We start from the raw sequence: 18,959 nt of genomic DNA, 5'->3' as shown, positions 1-18,959 counted from the left end.
CCCACCCTGCACTGCCAGAGATACTCTGTCTTCTAGAGAACAGTCTCCACATCCCATCCTTCACGTGCCATCTCACTGCTCGGTCAATTCTTGAATGCTGCAGATTAATTTATGCTGCTACATGTGCAAAATCAATTTGGAATTTTATTTGAGAGTATTATTTTATGACTTTAATACATCCAGGTACTTATTTACTCTAATAGGAACACTAAGCCATCCTTGCCCATTCGTTTGTCCTCTCCCATCTGGCAAAATAGCCCTCCTGCTGCGGTAGGCTGAGAGAGCAGCAGCTCTTTCGGTTGCCCCTTGGAGGGCTCAAGGCTTAGCAGGGAGACAGAAAGTTGTTCTGCTCTTCCCTCAGTGGTGGGTGACCCTGGAAATCCCAGGACTTAGGAGCCCCCTGCAGTTACCTGTGCAGAGCCATTTACTTGAAGGCAGCTCCAGCTCACTGCCCAAGCAGCTTTGCCCAAGGGCGCATCACACAGAGGAACCCTGGCAGGCCTCCAGCAGTAGAGCGGTGCAGTTTCCATGGTCCGGCCTTCTGGCCAGGCAGATTTGCCTTCCCCTTGTGGCTGCATCAGTTCAGAGCAGACCTGTTTCCCCATCCTCAGAACTCCTGTGAAACTCAAGCCCTGGAAATTTCCAGAAGTGCCGCATGATGAGGATGAGGATGAAGACGTGATGGCCGAGAGGCTGCGGGTTAAAGAGATGACAACCTGCCAGAGCTGTGAGGAGGTAAATCGCTCCCCTTTGTCTTCGTGCTCAGAATCTCTCTGGCGCCAGATCCTGTTATGAAGGAACGGGCACAAGGGGTGGTTTGCCTGGCCCCGTGGGCACTGGCATTGCTATACAGAGGTGCAGGCCAGCGCATGGGGAGGGCACCAGGTTGGGGAGGGCTCATGCAGAAAGCCTCAAAATACTGAGGAATATGAGGTAGGCTGTGTGCCCTGTGGTTGTTTAATGATAGTGTCCATAGCTCCACAATGACAGAGGTGGCTGAAGGTCATCTCCACCAGCACAAAGAGATTTCTCTATGCAACCTCTGAAATGGGAAGTGTGTGTGTGTGTGTGTGTGTGTGTGTGTGTGTGTGTGTGTGTGTGTGTAGAGAGTGAAATGGCGAGATGTATAATTCTGACATTAACTAACTGGGATTTGCATTATGTAATCAAACTAAGTCAGTATTAACGTCTGCATTATCTTTTGTTTTATCAGAAGCCAGCAATTTTGGTTAGCAGTTTGTATAAAGAATACAATGAAAAGGCAGATTTTCTTATTAGAAGAAACATTAAAAAAGTGGCAACTAATCATGTTTCTCTTTGTGTAAAAAAAGGTTAGTATTAAATGAGTTGCTACCAAATCAAATTTAAAAAAAAGAGATATGTCATCTTGTTAAGTAAACCTGCAGGATTTTCACGTGCATTTTTCATGTGTATTTTTCTTCTGTAGGGGAAATTCTGGGAGTATTAGGGCCAAATGGAGCTGGGAAGAGCACACTGATTAATATTCTTGTGGGAGAAGTTGAACCAACTTCAGGCCAGGTATCTGACTGCAAACAAACTTCTGTGGCTCCCCTTCCTCCCATGCATATTTGTTAACCATTACAGGTGTATCTAGAACAACTTCTACAGCTCATGCAATAGTTCTTTCCTGGTTGACGAAATTGATGTTTCACACAGAGGCTATATGTTTTTACTAGATAGTATATGCAATGAAATACTACTAGAGGCTGGCATGGAGACTTACTAGCTGGCATGGAGACGTTGATTATTAGTCACCATATAGCTGACTAAATAGTGCATGTGAAGAGTGATGTACCTGCATTTGGAAATGCACATGTGTATGAAGTCTCAGTATGTTGTCTCTTGTGGTTTAGCAAACAGTTTTGGAATTACATAATGGAAAGAAATCTATGAACTGACTACAAAATATGTGGTTGAACTGAGTAAAACAGCACTGAGAGTTATGAACATGCTCATATGATCACCTTGATTCCTACAACATTGCATTGAAGAGTAAAGAGGAGGGCAAAGTGGGGTATTTGATTTGCAGGGAAATCCCGTAAAAGTATGCTTGGAAGCTTGTCCCAGTGAGGTCAGGTAAGTGGGTATAAGATTGCAGCTTTACAGTCAAAACCTAGCCATTGCAGACAAAAACTGGACCTTGAATGTTGCAAAGGGCAATCCTGAACAGGAGAGACAGCCTAATATACAAATGTGTGATCATATAGTAAAAATAGGCTGAATAAAATCTTGAGCTAATATTATTTGTCGTTATTTTAGTTTTCATATTACCAGCTTTAAATGCTTTCCTGCATCTTGCCTGCAAAGATTATATAAAGATATTGAATAAAGGCTGGTATATTCACAGGTGCTGATGGGAAATTATTCTTTAGGTGAGAATGAAGAGGAAAATTCAATGAGATTTGTGGGATACTGTCCACAGGCCAACCCTCTTTGGCCTGATATCACATTGCAGGAACATTTTGAAATTTATGGTGCTATCAAAGGAATGAGTGAGAGTGACATGAAAGAAGTCATAAAATGGTAAATGTTTCATTTTAAACTGCTTACTTGTTTGTGCATTAGGTATTATTTTTCTTTCTTTTATTTTACTATTATATGGGCTACTTGAAATGGCCACCAGTTGATTGTTTTATCATGCCATAGAATGGAGATTTTTATATAAAGGATAAAGTGCAAATTATATTCAGACTAAAGCTATGTAACCTGAAAAAGTACACCATTCTCATTTTTTAGGAATAATGTATGTGTTTCTTGGGATTATGCACTCTGCTCACCAGTATCTCATGTGTCCTCATTTGCATAGTATACTTTTTTCTGTTCTTTGTTCAGAGTACAAAGCACTTTCTTTCTTCAAAATATATCCTTATTCCTACTTGCCTAACACAGAGTGCACTGCTTATTTACAAAATATAAGGGATTTTATCAAGTATGATGAAGTCACTTGTGTGATGCTTGCTATAGTTTTAGAATACTCATAATGGAGTTTTTCTTGCCATTTTCCAGTATTTTTAAAAAAGCATGTATACATTTTACCAAGTGTACTTTTCACATTTGATGACTGTGGTTGAAAAGAAAGGTGAACCAAAAAGGGAGAGTCATGGTAACATTTGCATGACATGTCAACCTATTTTGGGCAACAAGAGATGGGAACGGCAAATAGCATGCTGCCACCATGCTGCGGAAGGATTCAGCCTTCTTCCATTCGGACCCTAATGAACACTTTGTAAATGAGTATCAACTCTGGAGAGCCCTTCACTTAAAAATCATGTTCATGATGCGGATGTGTGCAGTTATAACAGAAGTGTTGAGCTGCCCTAAATCTCAAGGGGATGGACAATCCAGTATGGATGAGGGCAGGGAAAAGGAATGAATTAATGCTAAATCCATCACCTTTCTTCCTTATCAAACAGCTTTCACCTTGTACTGTTCTATCTGCTGTACAGGCAAATCACATAAAACTAATCAGCACTGTTAAAAAGAAACATAATAAGCATATTCTGATGTTTTAAAGTTACTTCAAAATGATGCTTTAGGATGTTTACAGATGTAATAGACCTCTTTCAAAACTACAAAACTGCATTTGATTTTCTACAGTATTTCTAGTGCACTTGACTTCAAGGAACATCTACAGAGCAGAACAAAGAAAGTTGGGGCAGGAGTCAAGCGAAAGGTATTTTATTGTTCAAAGATGGATTTTTAAAATTCAAGCTAAATGAAAATAACTAATAATGGGGTGACCATTTGGCTATTCAAGCATCTCTCTCAAATTGCTGCAAGCAGAATTGAGGTGGGCACAGCTCAAACCCTTTCCCCCAGTATTTTTATTATTAATTAATTAATTAATTAATTAAAACATTTCTATGCCGCCCCATTCGCCGAAGCCTCGGGGCAGCTCACAACATAAATTAAAATACAAGAAGTAACAATATAAATATGAAATAAGTCGCCCTGGCCAGATAAAATAAGCAAATAATATTAACAATTAAAATGCCGTTTGAATAAAAAGGTCTTCACCTGGTGCCGAAAAACAAATGACGGCGCCAGGCGGACCTCGCTGGGGAGCGCATTCCATAGATTGGGCTCCACCGCAGAGAAAGCCCTCCTCCGAGTACCTACCCTCCTAATTTCTTTCACGGAGGGTTCCCAGAGAAGGGCCTCTCCCACAGATCTCAGGGGGCGGGCGGGTGTATATGGATGTAAGCGCTCCTTAAGGTAACCAGGACCCAAGCCGTTTAGGGCTTTATAGGTCATCACCAACCTATAGGTCATCATAAAAGATTTGCTCTTCTAAGAAAAGCATTTGTACCTCTGGAGTTTTGACTATCTTAAAGTGCAATCCTGCGCTCCCCAGAAAAGTATCCAGAGCCCATTTGATGCTGTAACCTGCCCTTCTGGTCCAGCAAGAGAGGTTAATGTGCCAAATGGGAGGCCCACCCACTGCGTTCTTCCCTCAACAGCATCAGAACTTTCCACCACTATAGCTAATGTGCCAGTGATAAAGACAGAAGAGAAGCATTCTCAAGGCATGTTGGTGATGGCTCATAAGGGTATCCCTACTTAGAGTAGATTGAGACTTAAGTTAGTCATGACCAACTTAAGCCTCATTCATGTCATTGGGTGTATTCTAAGTAGGGCAAAGATGGGATCCTACCCAAAGAGCTGCAAATTATTTTCTGCTTGGAAGCCTCTGAGCTTGGAAGCGTCTGAGGTTCCTGTGGCATGCTGGTAGGGTGGGAAAGACAGCTTGCCAATTTTTAGAGTAATTAGCCATCTGAGTAGTCTTTTATTTTCTTTCCTCTTCCCCCCCTTTAGTTATGCTTTGCTTTATGCATGCTCGGGAACCCTTCCATTACTCTGCTAGATGAGCCATCTACTGGTATGGACCCTACAGCAAAGCAGCACATGTGGTGAGTACCAGCCGATAGCAGGAAACTGTTGTTTCATGGAATCGCATGATATAGTTAGATAGTCAAAATTATATCCTGTTCTCACAGCATAACTGCCCGAACAGTTTTTAAAAAAGCATTTATTTTAAAATCGACACAGTGAAAGAAAATTTGGCAGCAGTGGCATCTAAAGCAGCAGCAGCAGCTTTTTTAGTTGTTTCCAGAGGAATATCCTTGTTAGCCAGTTGTAGCGAAACCAGTGAAGCAGCTTGTCAGACCTTGAAGACTAACAAATATATCACAGCACAAGCTGCAGCCTTCCCGTGCTACAGCACCTTGGCAGCTGTGGGGAACCTGCTTCTGTGCTTGCAAGTCTCTTTGCTGCTGACTTGGTCTCCCCTTTCCTGTGTGTGGCAGGTGAAGCTTTGGGCTGTCCTGCCATCACCGCTTAGGGGATCTGAGTGGACACATGTTTACCAATGGGAGCCAAGTGACTCCTATGCAAAAGCATTGCTGCAGGAGCTGGAGGAAGGATGGTGGGGAGGTAAGCTTGTGGGAAGAAGAAGGACAGAGCCATTGAGAAGGAGAGGAATGGAATGGCCGTGGAGAAACGTGTGACCCTGCATCGGTGAGGAACTTAAAGGTGCAACCAACAGGGTGGGCAAAGGGAGCAGAGTGACCACATGGCAGAGGAAGAGGAAGAACACACCCAGGTTAAACTACAATATAATAAATGTGTTAGGCTTTAAAATGTCATGAATTCCCTTTTTAATGGAGCTGTAGTTTTCTCCTCAGAATGCCCAAGAAAAAAATTTGGGGGGAAAAAATGAGTTGTCTTAAGGAAGCTTAGCTGTTGCTGTACAAGGAAAGGGTTTCAAATTAAAAAGACCATATCTACAGATCCTTCTCCTCTCAGTCATCAAGTTAAGGGTTATTTTTGAGAGGGCTGCATATATAAGATTGACCTCCCTGGCATCCTTGGGAAAATGATGCAAAAACCAAGGAAAAAGCATGTGGTTGGGTTTAGATTTGTCCCTCCTTGTAACTCCAGTTTGGTGGAAGATCCAGTAAATAGTTGTGTCCCTTATATTTGATTGCAGTAAGAACCACTTAAACTTTCAGGTTTGTTTTTTCACTGAGTGTTGATTACATTTTTTTAGGAAAGCAATTAGAGCGGCCTTTAAGAGTAAGCAGCGAGCAGCCATTCTTACCACGCATTACATGGAAGAAGCAGAGGCTGTATGTGATCGGGTAGCAATCTTGGTGTCTGGAAAATTAAGGTACCTCCTCCACAGATTGGAGCATCTTGGGAAAAGAAATTCAGATTTCTATTTCAAAATATCTTAAAGGTACTGACTTTTGACTTTGATATTGATTTTGCCTCCCTACCTGTCTTTTCCTCTTTTCCCTTAAACAACTAACAGGTGTATTGGGACTGTTCAACATCTCAAGAGTAAATTTGGCAGAGGATATTTCTTAGAAATGAAATTAAAGCATGAGCCAGACACACAGAGGAAGGAGTATCTTCAAAGGGAGATTTTGCACATCTTTCCAAATGCCACTCCTCAGGAAAGGTAAAAAGCTGTAGTTACAAATAGTGTGGATATTAAACAAATACAGAAGTTTGGTTCCTTCCTTTGGTGAAGGTGGCTTATTATCATGAAGGCACCTTGAGATTTCGGTAGTAGGCATATAAATGGAAATATAAATAAAAAAAATAAATTATGCATTGTGTGGGGGTTGGGAAGGAAGACTGAAGCACACTGGCCCATCCCCACCAAATCTACATGAGACCCCAGAGCTTGTAAAATCTCAGAACCAAATACTGACTCAAAGGTTTTAACCATTTCAAAATATCCCTATGCTGAGAAGTCCTAGTTTTCCTGCTTCGGCTAGAGTTTAAATTTTTAATATCTTAATTTCAGTCTTCCTAAATTTGGCAGTTATATCAGTAATAAAGCAGAATGAATTTAGCCCCTGAGTTCTAACTTAATGTAGAAACATAGAAACAGTGCGAGTTAGAAGGGGTCTTCCAGGCCATCTAGTCTGACCTTTGGCACCAGCTGGCTCCGCTCACGACATGCCCACCATGTGCACGTCCAGCCTATCCTTAAACACCCGCACCGATGGGGCCTCAACCACCTCCCGTGGAAGCCCATTCCACACCCTCGGGGTCCTAACTGTCAGGAAGTGCTTTCTGCCATCTAAATGGAACCTTGACTCCATTTTTGCTTATCTATTGTTTGCCTTCATGTCTTAAGTGTAGTCTCAGCATGTCATCTTCTACTGGGACAAGTGGACAAACATCAGCAATCCACACATAAAGCAAAATATTGTCAGATTTTCTGAGCAGAATTGTTAATTGTACTTCTTTTCTATAGCAACTGTTGCTCCTACTAGAAACAGGCAAAGCTTCCAAAGATGTTTGCAAGTCGGAGCTCAGAACCTCAGGTCCCTCTGAAGTCCCAGTGTGGTCCTGCAGCCTACCCACAATAGCCTAGTCCGTACCCCAACCTCCAGTTTCCAGTGCCATTTTTCCTCTGTTTAGAAAAATGGAATGACCCAGTTATTGGCAGAAGAAGGTGTGTGCTAAAATATGCTGGTATTTTGGCTGTGTACCTTGCCCTTGGCCTCACCTTTTTTGTCTTCAGACTTGTGTATCCTGGAATTCCCCCCCCCCCCCAAGAGCTTAGTTGAAATGGAATTTGGCCAATCACATAAAACCATTTTTTTTTGGGGGGGGTCATCCCTGAACCAGTTCCAGAGAAGTGATTCAAACCAATGTGTACAAATCCTTGATGAGTTATATGCCTCAAGTTTTCTCTCTAAAAGGTTTGTGAGCTTTCAGAAACTTTCTCTATAAAAGCCTTTTGACACCACATTCCTTCCTTCCACATCCATTATTTTGTAGATGAAAGAAAGCAGCATTTTAAAAGTTAAGTCCCATCTTTGCTGCTTAGTCAGACAGCATAGGATATAGGGGACTATGGCTCTGCACCATGACAGCTATGCCATGGAGTACCGCAGGGGTCCATTTTGTCCCCTTTGCTGTTTAACATCTACATGAAACCGCTGGGAGAGGTCATCAGGAGGTGTGGGCTGCGGAATCATCAGTACGCTGATGATACCCAGCTCTACCTGTCGTTTTCCACCAATCCAGGTGAGGCAGTGGCTGTGCTGAACCGGTGCCTGGCTGAGGTAATGGGCTGGATGAGGGCCAATAAACTGAAGCTCAATCCAGACAAGACGGAGGTCCTGTTGGTTGGCGGATCAGGCTTCGGAGAGGGTGAATTGAACTTAGTCCTGAATGGGGTTGCACTCCCTCTTAGGGACAAGGTCCGCAGCCTGGGAGTGCTCCTCGACCCGGAGCTTTCATTGGAAGCTCAGATGACAGCAGTGGCGAGGAGCACTTTCCTTCAGCTTCGGCTGATCCATCAGCTTGCCCCTACCTGGAATACGACTGCCTGGCGACAGTGACACATGCGCTGATGACTTCCTGCCTTGACTTCTGTAACGCGCTCTACGTGGGGCTACCCTTGAAGACGGTCCGGATACTTCAATTGGTTCAAAATAGAGCTGCCAGGCTGCTGACGGGGACTGGGCATTATGTTCACATGACTCCAGTCCTCCGTCAGCTTCACTGGCTTCCCATTGAAGTCCGGGCCCAATTCAAGGTGTTGGTGATGACCTATAAAGCCCTAAACGGCTTGGGTCCTGGTTACCTGAAGGAGCGCTTACATCCATATATGCCTGCCCGCCCGCCCGCCCCTTGAGATCTGCGGGAGAGGCCCTTCTCCGGGAACCCTCCGTGAAAGAAATTAGGAGGGTAGGTATTCGGAGGACAGCTTTCTCTGCAGTGGCGCCCAATCTATGGAATGCGCTCCCCAGAGAGGTCTGCCTGGCGCCGTCGTTATTTGTTTTTCGGCGCCAGGCGCAGACCTTTTTATTTAAATGTCATTTTAATTGTTAATATTATTTGCTTATTTTATCTGGCCAGGGTGACTTATTTTATATTGTTAATTTGTTTTATATTTTGAATGTATTATATTTTAATTTTATGTTGTGAGCCGCCCTGAGGCTTCGGCGAATGGGGCAGCATAGAAATGTTTTAAATAAAAATAAATAAATAAATAAAAATATAGCATTGGTGGACTTCCAGGACCCCTAGAAGTCCCAGGCCTGTTAAGGATACAGAATTGATCACAGTGACTTTAGTAGTCTAAGACTGAGTGAGTTATTAAATAAACCCTCTACATACATCAGCAGAAACCAGTATATTTGCAAATCAATGACAGTAAGAGTTGAGGAATAGAAGGATTTTTTTAACCATATACATAAATCTGATAGCAGGCCCTAAATGAACTTGATGGGATATAATACATTGAAAATAATATTTAGAAGCTTGTGTGTGATGTCTCAACCATGAACAATACTGTAAAGAAGTAACTTCATAATGACCTCATTGATTCATACGACCCACAACCTGCAAACATCTGTTTTGCCGCAAAAGCAAGGCATTGAAAAGGTCATTGGTGACAAGGGTGTACTCTGAGATCATTTGTTAGTAAAGGCATATTCTGCTGACTCCTGCTAGCAAGACAGAGCTCTCTACTTTGTCTTTGTTCAACTTCATGATAATGTTCATATCATATTTATAACGCTTTAGGAACCTTGAAGGATTAGGTAATTCCAAAGTTAGACATTATAAAAGATTGCTACCTAAGATACCCTGACTTTCATTTTTTCTTAGATTGTATATTTATATTTGTTTACATACTTTTGTGATGCCGTTTGGGCTAACCTATATGCCACCATGTTTCATTTAACAATGCAACAAACACCAGATTTATTTGCTCCTAGGCAAAAATATGTATAATTTTAATTTCTGGCTTTGCAAGCTTGAAGGTTTCAGTCCATTTCCCTTTTTTGTGACCATTCAATGAGTTTTTCTTCATAATGAGCACATCTATTAGACCCAAATAGGCAGGAAACAGCCTGTCACTATTCTGGTTATGTGATTAGTTGAGTACTCACAAAGGCAGCGTGTGAAGGGGTCAGTTTTCTGCTGATCAGACTTTGCAAAGTAAAGGCTTTACTTTGAAATGAGGTGCCACAGGGCTACAGCCTCAACTCGCTGGCTACCACCATACAGACTCTGGGCTGGCTGTAGGGAGAAGCTGGCCAGGTGGATGAGAACCCCCAGAAAGCACGGTGCCTGGGACTTCCTCAAACTTGGTAGCACTCTGGGTAGCATTCACCTCTCTCAATGGGGGTATCACTTTTAAAATCTACAGCTTCAGTTTGTCTTCAGTACCGAGAAGCACTGAGATTACATAAAACCATATGCTGACGTTAAAGGTATGGGGAGAACATGTAGACAAAAGAGTATTGTGGCACCTTAAAGATTAAGCATTCATAAGCATCCATGAACCATGCCACATTATGCTTGCTGCACACCACAAAGGTAGCATTTGATTGGCTTCGCTTGCTGCTGCTCACACTTACCCACCAGAAGGCTTTAATGTGAAATGCCACATCATGGGGCTGCAGCCTTAGCCAGCCATGGCAGTGGCATTTTGCTTTGGCAGCAGCGGGACAAGAGAAACAGCCCCCAGGAACAGGCAAGAGAAGGAGCAACCCACCTCACAGCCTGTTGGGTTCCTTTTGGGGTCCTCCTGAGCCACCAGGCCCCCTAGCTGCCTCATGGCAGGCCCTTGCAGCACCAGGGAGTGCTGTTAATTGTAAAAGGCTGATCCAGTGGGAAAGGGCAACAGAAAATCCATGGCAGGAGCTCCACCATTTCCTTAGCACTGCCTCCTCTTGTAGGGGCCAAATCCCCCGTTTACCTCCAGTGTGAGCAAGCACATTATGCCCGGTTGTGGGCTGGAGTCGTTTTCTGCTTTGTCTGATGGTGTGTAGGAGCATCAATGAATCGTGGAAATCTATGGGTCTTTAGTTACCCCGACACACACCACAAACTGCCCCCTTGTCAACTGTACATGGCCACCCGTGCGACAGCCACAGTGGCAGACCTGCAGCCAGCCAGGAAGGCCCTGCACTAGCAGAGGGACAATCCGCCATGTCCATCAGCAGCCTTCTCAGGACACATAAGATTGTTCCTGTGGCATGTAGCTGACACCAGCTGTTAATATCACCCTGAACCCTTGTAGTAAGTTCAGACTTTTTTTTTTCAGAAGGGCAAAATGAGTTATATACAATAATCCCCTTTTATTAGAACAGTTCCGTTTGGTTAAACATTCCAAACATGCCATATAACTAGAATGAACAAGAGCTTGTAATCTAATTATCAAGGCTTGCTGTGCCTCTTGATTCAAATGGGTCAAAATCCCAAAATAGATTGGAACTCCGAAGTCTTACTGTCCATAGGAGGGTGTTCCAGGATCCATAGGATAAAACAGACCTCTCCCTCCCTCCACTCCTCCCTCCTCTCTCTCTGTAGACAGAGATGGAAGTGCAGCGTCTGTTGCTTTCTTAATGTAGTGGCTGAAATTTCTCCTGCCATTGCTTACCCACCTTCAGTCTTGTGATGGCAATAAGAGCCCAAACAAGGCATTTTCAGGGGCAATTAAATAACCATGTGAGGTCCCAACTTCCATTAACATACCCCAGTAACAGTGGAAAAAGTGCACCAGCCTTGCTTCTATAAGCCCAGCAGGACTTTAGATTTGGTGGTTTCTGTCCCACAGATTCTAACCTTTCCCACCACATAAGGTCTTTGACTTAGATACCTTCGGAATACAGGAGAACATCTGCCTGGAGTATGTATGTATGTATGTATGTATGTATGTATGTATGTATGTATGTATGTATGTCAATGCAGTGCAAGGCAATACAATGCATAAACTGTGTGTATGTCCCTGGAAAACTTGGTTCTCTTTCTCGTCCGGAAATAGTAAACCCATCCACCCACTCTCATCTTTCTAATTTGTGAAACCTGAGAATTTTTAACCCTTCAAGAGGTTTATATCGCATGGAAAAAAGAAAAAATAACAAATTCATTTTCACTTTCTTTGCACTTTTCTAAAGATGACAGTAGATGTCACTCATGGTCTGTTAAGTAGACCTCACCCACACCGCTGTGTTTTAATTTTGCCTTTTCACGTTTAGTTCTGAGGCCTGTTCTTAACCTTCAGTCTTTTTAATTTATGGCTTATTGTACTGTTTCTGATGTTTAGCATGAATCATATCTTGCTTTTATTCCTGGTCGTCCTCAAAGCTTTTAGTTACAGGGTAGCTAATGGATATTGGTAATAAATAAGGATGAATGCACAGTCTAGCAGTTACTTGTTTTATATTCAAAGGACTGCCAAGAATTAGATTGTGATGCATTTAAGAAAAATTATTCATATGTAGAACACTATGTCTGTTCTAGTATTAATACAGTATATATCGTTATTTAAAAAGAAAGCGTGACCCTTCCTTTTTCTCACAAATTTTTGCACTTGCCTAATATTTCTCAGATTGGAACTTTATTTAGGCTCATGGGGCTTCGTTTTGATTTAGCCAAGGTGATCTTTCCCTTTATTCCATCCTGAGGCACTGTAATGTCCAGAGGGCAGATTACTCCTCCCTGTCCCAAACCTATTGTTTTTTCTATACCATAAATAGATATCGACAGAATATTTCTTCAGTCATCTGCATCCCTTCTGATTGCCAAGTATTCCATTCTTGAAAAATACTGTTGGCAGTGTCTACAAAATTCATACTCTTAAATTAAGACAATACCTTAATGTATTATGTTCTGCTCTCATTTATTTGCCCCTATATGTATTTTGTAAGAAAGGGCTTCTCTGCAAGAATTTATTGTGCCCTAAGGAGCATTTCCTCATAGAAGGCTGTGGAACCTGTCCATGGCATTGTTCCCCCCCCCCAAACCTCTACTGTGTTATATAGCCTTTCACATGGGCTTTTTCTTTAAGAGTGAAGCAGGTGCAGTATCAAATGTTAAACTGGGGCAAGCCAGAATAAAAACTCCATTGAGAGTCTCAAGAATGCTTTACTACAGCTGTATGGCAGCACTGCCTTCTGCTTTGGTTAATGCAGTATATAGAAAGGGAGAGAAATGCAAACCCAGGGGAAAAGCTCTGTGTAAAGTATGCAGTTTTCCCCTGGTAGAAGAAGGTCATCTCAGTAAATGCCTCTTATGGAGAAGCACGAGTCTCTGTTCTTGGGGTAAAAATGTAGCATCTCTGTGCATTAAATTGGTTTTTGTCTAAATATTTGTCCATATCATCTGGTATTTATTGGTATAGAAAGACCTTGCCCTCTTATTTTTGCCAACTGTATTCCATTTATAGGCAATTTAAACTGCATGTCAAAAGAAAAAGCTGGACTAATATTTTCTTTTTCATTCTAAGCAGTTGCATGACTTGCTCTTTTCACTTTTGAAAAGTAACCACAATGGACTGGACTTTTAGTGCCTATTTTCCTGCAGTGATTTCCAACATACACTCTGTTATGGCTGAGAGTAGAAGTTGAACTTCATCTTTCTCTCAGTTGAATTGGCTATTCTGTTGCCATTTTATTTGTTTGTTTGTTTATTTATTTGGGGTATTTCTAACCCCTCCAATCACTACACATCTCTGGATGGCTTACAAGAATAATTCAGTAAATACAAAAGTATAAATCTCAAATAGCCCAAACAGTAATTGTACTAATAACACTAATAACCCATAACTGGAATAAAAACATAATTAAAATTTTTAAACTTTAAAATACTGGGTAAATAAAAGGGTCTTGACCTGGCACCAGAAAGCATATATACAATTCTTTAGCAGACACTTCAGTACAGTTGTCCTTTTTTCCTTTTCTTTTTTTCTAAGTTTTTTTTAAGGTTAAGCTTAACTTAATTTTCAAATTTGGTTTTATTACCATGAGGGGTATTATTTTATATTATTTTTTAAAATCTGAACCCCCTATTTTAGGCAACAGTTGCCTCAGATGTTCTCAATAAATAAGCTTTCACACAATTTACATTTTAGGTCAAACATAAATTTCTCAGCAAACTAATAAGTATAAAACTGCTATGTAGAAAAAACATCTCTAATGTCTTTATCCACACCAAGTTACATCCAGTGTTAGCCTAACTGATGTTCCATTGATTTACATGAGTCTACTCTGAGTAGGACTAACTGATGGTAACCAATAGTGTTTACAATACATTATACCAAAAAATAAAATCAAGCAAAATAATTAAATACTATAAAAGTATAATATGCAAATAAAATATAAATCCACAAAGCCTGGTAACAACAATATAAATGACTTTAGGAAATTAAGAACAAGCCGCAGGAGTTTGCCTTCATTCACTGTGTTGACACAGTCAGTAGAAATTGTCATACACAAGAGTCATTGAGTGGTTTGTTGTGAAAGCAGTCTGACTTCTATCAGCATCACCTCTAAAATTTACACTAATGTTCTAACGATGTCATAGACATCATTTTTTTTCTACATCATTTCTAAAAGATCTTTTTAAGTTTTAAAACTCGTCTTGGCCTAAGTTTATGCCCACATTCTGCCATTTTATCTGTATTGCTCCTAAACTAGATACAGAGTTATCTCAGCTAAACTTTGTTCATCTTCAGATACAGCATTTTCATGAAAAAAATGCTGTTTACAGGAAGACTGTTACTTCCCTACTACCTTCTTGTGATCATAAAGCACTGTTCTAGTTTTTGATCCTGGGTGAGATACAGAAAGCAATTGGTTATGCTGCTGATAACAAACAAATTAGGTCAGAAGGTAAAGAGTGGTTAGGAATACGACTGCCAAGTGTGCAAGAATTTACATCTTTGTACACTTTAACTAGTTAAAAGGTATAGAATAAAAAAGAAAGTATGCTGGAATAAGAATGAATCAAGGAATAGTTTTTAAAATCATTGATAGGAACAACTGGCATTTCTGTAGATTGTACTTGCTGCTTTGTAACATCTTTCTTTTGAGTATCATGTAGCGCCTCAATTCTCTTATTATTTCAACTGGTAATTTTTAATATTTGAATGTCTCCTTAAATACCTCCTTAGAAATAAGTTGATAAAGTTGGAACAGATAAAACAAAAATAAGTTGGAACAGATAAAACATCTAGTCAGAACCAAAATACTTGTAGAGAGCAACTGCAAGATGTCAGTGTAACAAAATGTCTTTCTGAAGCCACCTGCGATTGTCATTGTTGTGACATGTGCTCTTGTCTATTTTGTGTTGCAGTTTTGCCTCAATTTTGGCATATAAAATTCCAAAGGAAGATGTCCAGTCGCTTGCATTGTCTTTTTCTAAACTGGAGGAAGGTAAGGTAGCAATTTGCGGAGTAAACTGTTTTGGTGAAGTTTCCACTGTCTGATTCTCAGGTATCCATCCAAATTCCTTGATTTCATTCTGAAATCACCCTGTCAGTGCCTACCCACATCATCATATCATCCCATAAAATCATCATATATATAAATAAAATTTGCCTCATTGTCTAGCTTAGCCTCCCAGGCCTGTTTTCACAAGCACAGTGAAGTCCTCTAATATTAGGTGGAAGAGAAATGAGAAATCAGTTTGCCATTTCCTCACAATTCAGTTTGACTAACTCTATCATCCTTAAATATTAAAGAATTCCAAAGGTTCCTACTGTTTTGCATACCTGGTGGGGTTCCCAGTCCCAACAATGTTATAGGACAGCTGGGTTCATACACCTCTGATAGACCTTTGTGCATGCGTGTCGGAGAATGTCACAAGCTCTGTGTGCACATCACCGTGCCTGCAAGCTGCAGACTAATTTGCTATTCCTGGCAGCAGAAGGAATAATACGTCCTTTTAAAGTGCACTTTTATATTAAAATACATTTTTCTATTTTGATGCTTAACTATCACTGAGGAGTAAGCATTTCTTCTTTCTAATGTTTTAACAGCAAAACATGCCTTTAATATTGAAGAGTACAGTTTCTCTCAAGCAACACTTGAACAGGTAATTTAATGAGACTTTTCTAAAAATTGTGCAATCTTACAAAGAATAGTTTTCATGGTTTTCACATTTATATTTACATGTGGTTTAAATAAAACAACTTGTCATTTGAGAATACACTGTCAGAACTAGAAGTGACTTACAGCTCCCATTCGTGCTACAGACTTTTTAAAAATAGCTTTCTAAGTACACAAAAGATTTGTAACTTAACATTCTCAGTCATTATCCCGCTGTGGAGATTTGGAACATTGTACTAACTTGGCCTTCCTCTTTGCCCACAGTTCAGCAGAATTCACATGTCGCTGTAATTTCATGTATTCATGAAATTCTTACTCTTTTTAGGTATTTGTGGAACTTGCCAAAGAGCAAGAAGAGGAAGACAGTTTCGGAACATTAAACAGCACACTGTGGTGGGAGCGAGCCCAGGGAGAGAGAGTTGTTTTCTGATCTGTTCCACGTTGTAGAATTTAACAATGTCATTCTTCAGGATTTTGCAAATTAATTGTTTCTGTTAGTTTGGTTTGTATTCTTCAGAGTGTGTGCACTGACCACTATGAACTAGAAGCGTATTCCCAAGCAATTCAGAGTATAAACAATACTGATTCCCTTTTGTAAAAATGCAAAATTACTTCCATTCACCTTATTTGCCTTACATACATCAACATCATAATTATCCTTTTAGGAGAAATTGTTCGGTAGCAGTGACAGAAGTAAGTCAACATAGGATTTATTTGGAGGGTGGGATGTACAATTTCCAGAAAGTCATATACCGAAGCGCATCAACAATACAGTAGTTGACATCCACATTATTAGAACAAGTGGTTAAATATCTGATTCTAAGCCCTTTATACATATTGCATTTTATGAAGTTTGATGTATTTTTTATCCTTAAGGTTGTTATAAGCTTTTGTTTAAATGTGGAGAAATGACACCAATCATTATCCAAAACTTACACCCACATCCCTCAAATTGCCCTTTGAACTCCTTCAACAGTAGCCCTTTCCTTCGCAGAACTAGCATGCATACACTAGTTTGCTAATATGTAATTCAGCCACACATGCAGGCTTGCAAAACTAGCCAGTAACTTTAAATATACAAGACAAAAGACAAGGGCAGGAGGAAATAGGGAGGGTGACCTACTTTTATATTGCCTCACAGATCTAGGCTAACTTGAAAGAACACTTTGTGGCATTGGTAAGAATTTTTTCACTTGAATAGTAAAAAAATGCATTGTACTTGCACTTTAAATCACTCTGAATTACTCTATTGCTTGTCATTCGACAAAGCCCAGATATATGTCCTTGTATGTACAGTGTAGCATCAGGCAACTATATTGTTTGTTTTTGAATGGTAAGTCTAAGTTGTGTCATTGTTGCAAGTTGCACAGAAGCCTATACTGCATGCACAGGTATATTTAAATGGTTTGCACAAATAAATACGTTTCACTTTTACAAATGCAAATTGTGAAAACCAAATGAAAAAAATCTCCTTGTACATTCCTTACGAAGCACATAGCATGTTAAAGCATTGCATTATCTTGGTTATTTTTTTGTTGAATTTGAACATTCAGAATCAACCCCATGTTTGGCAAGCTGACTTTTCTGTCTTCAGTTTTCAAGGTCTTTCCTTGACAGTGAAACTGTAGCCTTGTACTTATCATTGTTGTGACGATGATAACTATGGCAAAACAATAATGATTCTATTCCATTATCACTGGAATAAAGAAAATCTAATGAATAAAGGTTTATGTTTGGCACAGTTGTATTTGCACGTTATCAGTTATGACTTACTTTAAAGAATAAAGCCTCTAAAAAGGAAAAACTGGCAATCGTGTTATCATAGACATTACTAAATCCACCACAGACACATTAGGCAAAGTTGTGAAAAGTTTGGTGCATAAGGAACAAATGAACATTTCTCTCATCCAAAACACCATTGCCTTAAAATCTCAGACTTGGTAAACACATTCAGGTTACTTGTGTTGTGTGAAGGCTGTTGCTTTTGCAAGATTTTCATGCTCAGGATATCTCATGCTTGTCCATTTTCTAAAAGTGAAATTGAATTCATTCAGTAAAAGAAGGAACATGTAACCATAGTGCTTTATTATTTTGCATCCTTTTTATGCTTCAAAATGAAAATCTATTGCTAACCTATTTGGTAACCAAAATGAAAAATATATCAAATAAGTGTGTTGTGCAAAGTAGATAGTGTGTTCTTCAAACTACATACAAAGTTTTGATTTAATAAAGATGCAGTTATGCAAACTTCAGACAAATATACAAAGCATATAAGAAAAAAGCTAGAGCTGAACATGCTAATATTTATCTCTGCATGTTTCACTGAGATTTGAAACACACTCACCACATGGTGCATGTCTTTTGGATGATGTTCTCCAGTACTCAAACCATTCATCATTCCCCTCAAATGTGGCAAAGAACAGCTTTGATAAAAGATATGTTCCAAACAGTTCAACAGATGGCTCCTGTTACCTGTTCAGCAACTTTTATCATGTTGAAAGTAGAACGGGGCTGAATACAGGCCTCATCCTTCCGACCACATGGTCTAATTTTGACCTCAAGCAGGAGCCCATAGGCTCAGTGGCATATCCAACCAGGGCAGCAGCATTTCAAGCAGCCCCATAGGAGCATATTGCTTCAGCAAAATCTGGATGCCTTGTAATTGTCTCAGTCCAAAGTAGGGAAGTAATTAAGAACTATGAATGGGCTTCCCCCTCACCCCACTGCCACCCCACAAGGATCCATACTGGGATCAGTGCTTTTTAACTTGCTCACCAATGGTCTGGAATGTAGGGAACGCAATGAGATAGAGGCAGTAGTAGATGTTTAGGACAAAAAGAGACAGGGAAGAGCCAGAAAAAGGATATCCCCAAACTGGTGAAATGGACATTAAAACGGCAAATGCAATAAGCAAATGAGAAGTGATGCACCTTGGAGCAACAAATTATGACTTTACATCAAAACTCAAGGGGTCTGAGCTGGCAGCGATTGCTAGGAAAAGGGAAATTTCCATGTTGGGCATCAAAAGGCAAGGAACTGAAGATGAAACTTTCAAGACAATCATGCCTA

General features: G+C 40.3%; 1 protein-coding gene across 5 annotated transcripts in view; it reads left to right on the top strand.

Moving 5' to 3' along the window:
• LOC123020196 (cholesterol transporter ABCA5-like) overlaps positions 1 to 17,694 on the top strand; it is a 62,398-nt gene extending 44,704 nt beyond the window's left edge. For 4 of the 5 annotated variants that reach the window (XM_044423628.1, XM_044423627.1, XM_044423629.1 and 1 more), the window contains 11 exons: positions 612 to 735; positions 1,214 to 1,331; positions 1,448 to 1,539; positions 2,369 to 2,544; positions 3,619 to 3,694; positions 4,837 to 4,931; positions 6,071 to 6,190; positions 6,335 to 6,484; positions 15,136 to 15,215; positions 15,821 to 15,876; positions 16,216 to 17,694. In XM_044423628.1, the coding sequence (XP_044279563.1) occupies positions 612 to 735; positions 1,214 to 1,331; positions 1,448 to 1,539; positions 2,369 to 2,544; positions 3,619 to 3,694; positions 4,837 to 4,931; positions 6,071 to 6,190; positions 6,335 to 6,484; positions 15,136 to 15,215; positions 15,821 to 15,876; positions 16,216 to 16,320 (1,192 nt within the window). In that variant the 3' untranslated portion in view covers positions 16,321 to 17,694. Of the gene's footprint in view, positions 1 to 611; positions 736 to 1,213; positions 1,332 to 1,447; positions 1,540 to 2,368; positions 2,545 to 3,618; positions 3,695 to 4,836; positions 4,932 to 6,070; positions 6,191 to 6,334; positions 6,485 to 15,135; positions 15,216 to 15,820; positions 15,877 to 16,215 lie in introns of those variants that run through there. The other variant, XR_006414029.1, reaches the window with a different exon arrangement.
• The last annotated feature ends 1,265 nt before the right edge of the window (positions 17,695 to 18,959 follow it).

This window comes from Varanus komodoensis, unplaced genomic scaffold (genome assembly GCF_004798865.1).
Source record: "Varanus komodoensis strain SLA01 unplaced genomic scaffold, ASM479886v1 scaffold143, whole genome shotgun sequence".
NCBI classification, from domain to species: domain Eukaryota; kingdom Metazoa; phylum Chordata; class Lepidosauria; order Squamata; family Varanidae; genus Varanus; species Varanus komodoensis.
This window is presented reverse-complemented; position numbering and strand designations above follow the sequence as displayed.